Source organism: Rhinoderma darwinii, chromosome 6 (genome assembly GCF_050947455.1).
Source record: "Rhinoderma darwinii isolate aRhiDar2 chromosome 6, aRhiDar2.hap1, whole genome shotgun sequence".
Lineage (NCBI taxonomy): Eukaryota > Metazoa > Chordata > Amphibia > Anura > Rhinodermatidae > Rhinoderma > Rhinoderma darwinii.
In genome coordinates, this window is record NC_134692.1 from 54,374,411 (window position 1) to 54,382,243 (window position 7,833).

Here is a 7,833-nt window from a genome sequence, read left to right on the forward strand (position 1 = left end):
CCCATAAAGCTGCCGTTATAATTTTTATAGGGGTGTTACCATCTTATGGCATAGCCACAGACTACACCATAACTCCCTGATAGGTCCTAGCTCTAGGGCCCTCACCTAGAAAGAGAACGTGAAGATCCCCTGACCCTCATTCACCAATACTGTGCAGCCGCAGTCACCATAGAAGTCAATGGAGAGGTCGAAGTTGCGTATGGCTGTCTCCATTGAAGTCCATAAGCCAAGCAAGCAGCGCTTGACTATTTCTTTAAAGAGGCTCTGTCACCAGATTATCAAATCCCTATCTCCTATTGAATGTGATCGGCGCTGCAATGTAGATAACAGCAAAGTTTTTTTTTTTTTTTAAAACAATCATTTTTGCCCAAGTTATGAGCAATTTTATATTTATGCAAATTAGCTTTTCAATGGACAACTGGGCGTGTTTTCTCGTTTTACCAACTGGGCGTTGTGAATAGAAGTGTATGACGCTGACAAATCAGCGTCATACACTTCTCATCGCTCCCACCCAGCTTCTTTCACTGCAGACACACAGCGTGACGTCACCCACAGGTCCTTCAACCTTGGCGTCGGACAAAGAAGATACATCGGCTCCAGGCGTCCAAAATGTTAATATGCTCGTCTCTAGGGAGTTTACTATGCTTACCTGCACATGGAGATGCTACAGCTGATTCAACTGTACTCTCTGATGCCTGGAGCTGATGTGTCTTCTCTCTTCCGACGCCAAGGTTGAAGGACCTGTGGGTGACCTCATCGTTCCCACCCAGCTTCTTTCACTGAGAACACACAGCGTGAGGTCACCCACAGGTCCTTCAACCTTGGTATCGGAAGAGAGAAGACACATCAGCTCCAGGCGACAGAGACTACAGTTGAATCAGCTGCAGAATCTCCATGTGCAGGTAAGCATAGCAAACTCCCTAGAGACGAGCATATTAACCTTTTGGACGCCGGGAGCCGATGTATCTTCTTTGTCCGACGCCAAGGTTGAAGGACCTGTGGGTGACGTCACGCTGTGTGTCTGCAGTGAAAGAAGCTGGGTGGGAACGATGAGAAGTGTATGACGCTGATTTGTCAGCGTCATACACTTCTATTCACAACGCCCAGTTGGTAAAAACACAATACACGCCCAGTTGGTAAAACGAGAAAACACGCCCAGTTGACCATTGAAAAGCTCATTTGCATAAATATAAAAGTGCTCATAACTTGGGCAAAAATGATCGGTTTTAAAAAAAAACAACTTTGCTGTTATCTACATTGCAGCGCTGATCACATTCAATAGGAGATAGGGATTTGATAATCTGGTGACAGAGCCTCTTTAAGGGCTTATTCACACGAACGTTGAATACGTCCGTGTGACCGCTGTTAAAACAACTGCCATCATACAGACGCAAGTGTTTCAATGGGAACATTTACACGCCCATTGTTTCAACGAACTGTACGAAGGGTCTATTGAAAAAATAGAACATGTCCTGAAGTCTATGGGGATCCGTGAAAATGGGTTCCACACGGGTGAAACTCGAATGTGAAAAACTGCTATTTTTCACATCCAAGTTTCCCCACATTCGTGTGAATAAGGGCTCATTCACACAAACATGAATCCCGCCCGTGTGACAGACGTTAAAACAACGACCATGTATTTCAATGGGGCCGTTCACATGACCGTTGTTTCTAACGGAGCATGTGAATGGTCCGTTGAAAAATAGGACATGTCCTATTTTCCTGCGTGTCACGCAACCCTCCTGTAGTCTGTGGGGGATATGTAACAACGCGTCCCGCACGGGTGCACCCCGGATGTGGAAAACAGCAGTTTTTTATGTCTGAGGTGAGCTACGTTAGTGTAAATCTAGCCTTGGGGCTCATTCAGACGAGCATAAAACTTGTCCGTGTGCTGTGTGTGGAAATCGCTCACAGCTCACGGACCCATTGATTTCAATGCAGCTGTTCACATATGCAGGAGTTTTCACACAGCGAGAGTCCGTTGCGTGAAACTACTGCATGTCCTATATTGGTGCGTTTTCACACACCGACGCGCCCATTGAAGTCAATGGGTGCATGAAAACTACGCACAGCACACGGATACACATCCCTGTGCTGTGCGTCATTTGCACATCATTTCCATTGAAAAATTGTGCTTTGAGAGTGCGTGGAAAAAAAACATGCAAAGCAGAGGAAATAACGCGCACAAACAAAATTTACGCGCGCGAAAATCTGTCACGCTCGCGTAAATGTAGCCTAAGCCCTAATAAGTCCTATAGACCTCAATGGAGAACGCAGCACGCACTCTTGGTCTTGCAACTACTCGAGAGCCATAGCCCATAGGGTAAGAGGTGCATTATATATACATTCCTTGCTATGCATCTCCGGGTAACGGTCAAGAAACAACACAATGTTATAAACGGATTCATGCAGTTCGCCAACTTCACGATCCCTAAAAGAGAACGATACAATGACGTCACTCATGGCGGAAGGGAAGTGATATCGAGGCTAGAACCGGAAGAACAGGAGCGGAAGTGGGCGGTGTGCATGCGTGCTAGCGCTTAGGCTTACACGTGTCTGGGCTGCGAGGGTTCCAGTTTAGATCTCCGGGTCGGACCGAGGCAGCGATCCCGGTTTAGCCATGTTGGTGCTTTTTGAGACTGCGGCGGGTTACGCCATATTTAAGGTAAGCTGGGTGCGACACAGTCATTCGATTTGTAAAGTTATCGCACGTGTTGGCTGTAAGGTCAGGTGCACACGTGGGCTCATCTCCTCATACATACATATATATATATATGTCGCCGTTGTGGCTCTTCAGTGTTTATAAAGGGTATAGATTATTAATCCGTTGCAGGGCAGCCTGCTGTTCAGATCTATAGCAGTTTATAACACGTGGCCTCCAGGAGGAGGGAGTTGCATTGATCTCTACAGGAAAAAAATTTTGGACGCCTATTATCTCAGAGCATCGTGCTAGTCAAGCACTGGCGCCCATCTTGAAGCCCCCGGTTATATATCTGCAGCAACTTTTGTCAAAAATATTTATTAAAAACTGTGTTTTGTAATTTTGTTAAAATATTTGTCCTGCAGCTCCTTGCTGTATTGCTGGGCTCACATTGCTACGAAGAGAATATAACTGATGGAGCGCTATGTTCCTTTTATCTGGGAGCAGTTTCCTGTTCAAGGTGACTACCAAGATCAAACCTATTATACAGAGGCGAAACTTGAAGCTCCTGGGCCTCAATATAAAACGGCCTCCACCCACCATGTGCCATTTATCATACAAGTGCCTACGAAGAGGAGCCGAGGCCTCCGTGCAACTCCTACCTCTGCCCCCCCTCCTGATATTATAGGAGCTTAAAGAGGCTCTGTCACCAGATTTTGCAACCCCTATCTGCTATTGCAGCAGATAGGCGCTGCAATGTAGATTACAGTAACGTTTTTATTTTTAAAAAACGAGCATTTTTGGCCAAGTTATGACCATTTTTGTAGTTATGCAAATGAGGCTTGCAAAAATCCAAGTGGGTGTGTTTAAAAGTAAAAGTCCAAGTGGGCGTGTATTATGTGCGTACATCGGGGCGTTTTTAATACTTTCACTAGCTGGGCGCTCTGAAGAGAAGTAACATCCTCTTCTCTTCAGAACGCCCAGCTTCTGACAGTGCAGATCTGTGACGTCACTCACAGGTCCTGCATCGTGACGGCCACATCGGCACCAGAGGCTACAGTTGATTCTGCAGCAGCATCAGCGTTTGCAGGTAAGTCGATCTTACCTGCAAACGCCGATGCTGCTGCAGAATCAACTGTAGCCTCTGGTGCCGATGTGGCCGACACGATGCAGGACCTGTGAGTGACGTCACAGATCTGCACTGTCTGAAGCTGGGCGTTCTGAAGAGAAGAGGATGTTACTTCTCTTCAGAGCGCCCAGTTAGTGAAAGTATTAAAAACGCCCCGATGTACGCACATAATACACGCCCACTTTGACTTTTGCAAGCCTCATTTGCATAATTACAAAAATGGTCATAACTTGGCCAAAAATGCTCGTTTTTTAAACATAAAAACGTTACTGTAATCTACATTGCAGCGCCTATCTGCTTCAATAGCAGATAGGGGTTGCAAAATCTGGTGACAGAGCCTCTTTAACCAGAGACTACAGGTCCTGCCCTTTGAAGTCAAGTCCCTATTACAACTAAGCTGAATCCTAGCCAAATGTTGTCCTTACAAGTCTCTGGTGTCAGATGCATTTCTGTCCCCTCTAGATCAATATGCTGAACACAGAATGCTCTGCATACCTGATACTTGATTTAAAAGGAGCCTGTCAGCAGTTTTGAGGCCTCAAAACTGACAGAGCAATATGGGGGAACATTGTAAGGCCTTCGTCATACGACAGTGAAAAACGGCAGTCTCACGTCCGTTTTCGGGAAAATTATGTTCTATGGGTGTATTTACGCTGCCGTTTTTTTTAACGGCCTGTGAATAATGGCTGTCCAAAAAATAGGACATGTCCTATTTTTGGCCGTTTACATGGCCTGACGGCTCCCATACAAGTCAATGGATCAGATTTTAACGGCTGTCAATACATGTAATAACCGTTAAAACTAATCTGTGACATGGGGATTGGCAAGGGAACTACTAGTTCCCTTGCTGGCTATCGGCGGCTCGATGACTCACCGATGCAGCGTCAACCTCTTCAGGTGTGGGGTGTCATCTTCACAGGTTCTGCGAAGGCGACGCGATGACATAATCGCGCCGCCTTCACAGGTCCCGTTAAGATTAGCCCATGCATGAAGACGAGCTGCATCGGTGAGTGTCATCGCGTCGCCGTAGATCCAGTGAAGACGAGACCTTACATGAAGAAGACACCGCTGCATCGGTGAGTATGTAGGGTACTCATGTCGGGCTGTGTGACATCGTCTACATCGGGGCTGTAAATAGTGTCTATGTGAACATGTGACCTTCCTTTGGGTGTTTTCAGGGGGCTGGGACAAAAAAAAGCCTGACCAATGAAATTAATCAGTTTTTTTAACGGCCATGAAAAACTGATGCAAAACGGATGTCAGACAGACTGCAAATTTATGAAAATTTGGAGGCACACTGATGCAAAATGGCCATGAAAAGCTGACCAGCTTTTAATGGACATGTTTTTTTCATGGTCGTGTGAATGTAGCCATAACATTTCATTCCCCCGGCGTGGCGGTTGCAAGTTCCACTCTCCTCTGAGTGGTGGCTAATCAGGAGACTGCTAGAGGAGTCACACAGAGGGGAGGGGTGTGCAGGAGCACTTGCACATCAAGTCCCACCTTAGGGGCAATTGCGGCGCTGGGGGAATTAAAGGGGTTGTTGACAACCGGACAACTGATGATCTATCCCAGGATAGGTAATCAGTATATAATTGGTGCAGGTCTGACAAACAGACCCCTCACCAATCTGCCACTCCGACTGACTTCGGGCGACACATGTTTTGAACAGTATACAGGCGTTGGAAGCAGATGACTGAACACTCCAAAGCGGGGGTTCTGCATAGCTGCAGCTCTGTTCCTCTTCACTTGAACTGCTCCTGGCTTCGGCTGCCAGATGTTTTGAACAGTATTCAGTAGTTGGAGTGGCGGATTGGTGCGAGGTCCGGCTGTCGGACCCGCACCGATCATATACTGATGACCTATCCGTGGTAGACTACGCTATTGATTCCGTGAAAATGACGGAACACTTGCACAACGGAGACAAACGGAAATCATTGGCACTGGATCCGTCACCATTGAAATCAATGGTGATGGAAACGAAAACCTTTGGTTTCCGTTTGTGTCGGTCGGGGACACGTTCCGCCGGAAAGCTCTGTCGGAACACGACCCTAGCGCAGATGTGAACGAAGCCTTACTAATACAAAGGCAGGTTCAAACTCCAGTTTCCAGCAGGATGCAGACAAGCCACAAATGCTACAATGCTTGTCTGCATACTGGTGGGAGCTGTTCAAACCTGCCCTTGTATTAGTAATAAGTTTGTTATTTTTTTTCAATAAATGATGTCCTCCTTTGGCACCTCTTAATCAATTAGGTGCATTTTACTCCAGCGTCCTTCAGATTTAGGCTGGATTCACTTCGGATGGAAATGCTTCAGATTGTCTGTGTGGAAAATCCATAGCGGATTACAGTCCCAGCCTTGTGGATGAGCTTTAAACAAATCTCATCTACATGCTGCAGAATGTTTTATGGATGAAAATCGGAGCATGCCACGAATTTCACACTTTTGAATGTAGAAATGGTGAAATCTGCATGTGACGTATATACTGCTGAAAATCAGCAGCATATCCGTCCTGTGTGAATAAAAAGCCAAATGCACAAGATGCATATTACATTCGGATTTGTTGCGCGTATTTCCCTGCAGAAAATCTGCAGCGTAATACGTTACCAGCAAAGTTAATGAGATTTCAAGTACTCTACGCGTTGCAGAATTCTTCCGCACATATGCGGTGCATATTTTAAAATCCGCACCATGTCAATTTATGTTTCCACTTGCGAATGTATCAGACAAGTTTATAAAGAAATAAAAAAAAACGCACCAAAATCTACAGCATAAAAACACATATTTCTGCATCAAAATGTAAAAGCCGCACATAAAAAAACAATTAGGTGTGAATTTTACCTGCAGTTTTGATGCAGATTTTCTACACCAAATTATGCAGTGTGTACATGTAGCCTTAGTCTGGCGTATGAAGTGTCGGTCTATATATTCCCCTCAGTATGTCTATGGGTCCGTAACACATTTTTCCATGTGCATGAGCCCTTAAAGAGACTGTCACCACATTATAAGTGGCCTATCTCCTACATAAGGAGATGGGCGCTATAATGTAGGTGACAGCAGTGTTTTTTATTTAGAAAAACTATCGATTTTTAGCTTTATGCTAATTAGTTTCTTAATGCCCAAGTGGGCGTTGTACAGAGGAGTGTATGAAGCTGACTAATCAGCGTCATACACTTCTCTCCATTCATTTACCCTGCACATAGCGATATAGCTATCTGCAGCCACATACACTAACGTTACTGCAGTGTCCTGACAGTGAATATACATTACCTCCAGCCAGGACGTGATGTTTATTCAGAATCCTGACACTTCTGAATCTTTTCTGTGAGATTTCCAGCAATGCAAACGTAATCTCGTGAGATTACGCTGTAAACTGTCATTTAAAACGAGATTACGTTTGCCTTGCTGGAAATCTCACAGAAAAGATTCAGAAGTGTCAGGATTCTGAATAAACATCACGTCCTGGCTGGAGGTAATGTGTATTCATTATCAGGACACTGCAGTAACGATAGTTGTGTATGTGGCTGCACATAGTGATATAACTATATCGCTATGTGTAGAGTAAATGAATGGAGAGAAGTGTATGACGCTGACTGGTCACTGATTGGTCAGCGTCATACACTCCTCTGTACAACGCCCACTTGGTCTAAAGTAAAAACACGCCCACTTGGGCATTAAGAAACTAATTGGCATAAAGCTAAAATTGCTCCTAACGTGGTAAAAATAGATTGTTTTTCTAAATAAAAAGCACTGCTGTCACCTACATTACAGCGCTGATCTCCTCATGTAGAAGATAGGGCACTTATAATGCGACAGTCTCTTTAAAGCAGAAATAAAGTACTTGTTCTATGGAAAGTGGGTATATTGATGTATTTACTATAGAGACACTTTTCAATAAACTGTTTCTTGTCAATCAATTTTCTTAGGTTGTAGATGAGAGTAAGCTGCAAGAAGTGGACAGTATATGGAAGGAATTTGAAACACCAGAAAAGGCAAATAAAGTGTAAGTCATAGAAAATCCACAAAAGTGTTTCTCCTATTGTGACAGTTTTCGGTGGAATC

The 7,833-nt window shown here is 44.7% G+C and overlaps 1 protein-coding gene across 1 annotated transcript in view; it reads left to right on the plus strand.

Annotated features, from left to right (window-relative positions):
• The first annotated feature begins 2,500 nt into the window (after positions 1 to 2,500).
• The window catches only part of NOP58 (NOP58 ribonucleoprotein), an 18,248-nt gene continuing 12,915 nt past the window's right edge, over positions 2,501 to 7,833 (plus strand). Inside the window, exons 1-2 of the mRNA XM_075829746.1 lie at positions 2,501 to 2,665; positions 7,698 to 7,774. Coding sequence (XP_075685861.1) covers positions 2,621 to 2,665; positions 7,698 to 7,774 — 122 coding nt within the window. The 5' untranslated portion in view covers positions 2,501 to 2,620. The remainder of the gene's footprint in view (positions 2,666 to 7,697; positions 7,775 to 7,833) is intronic.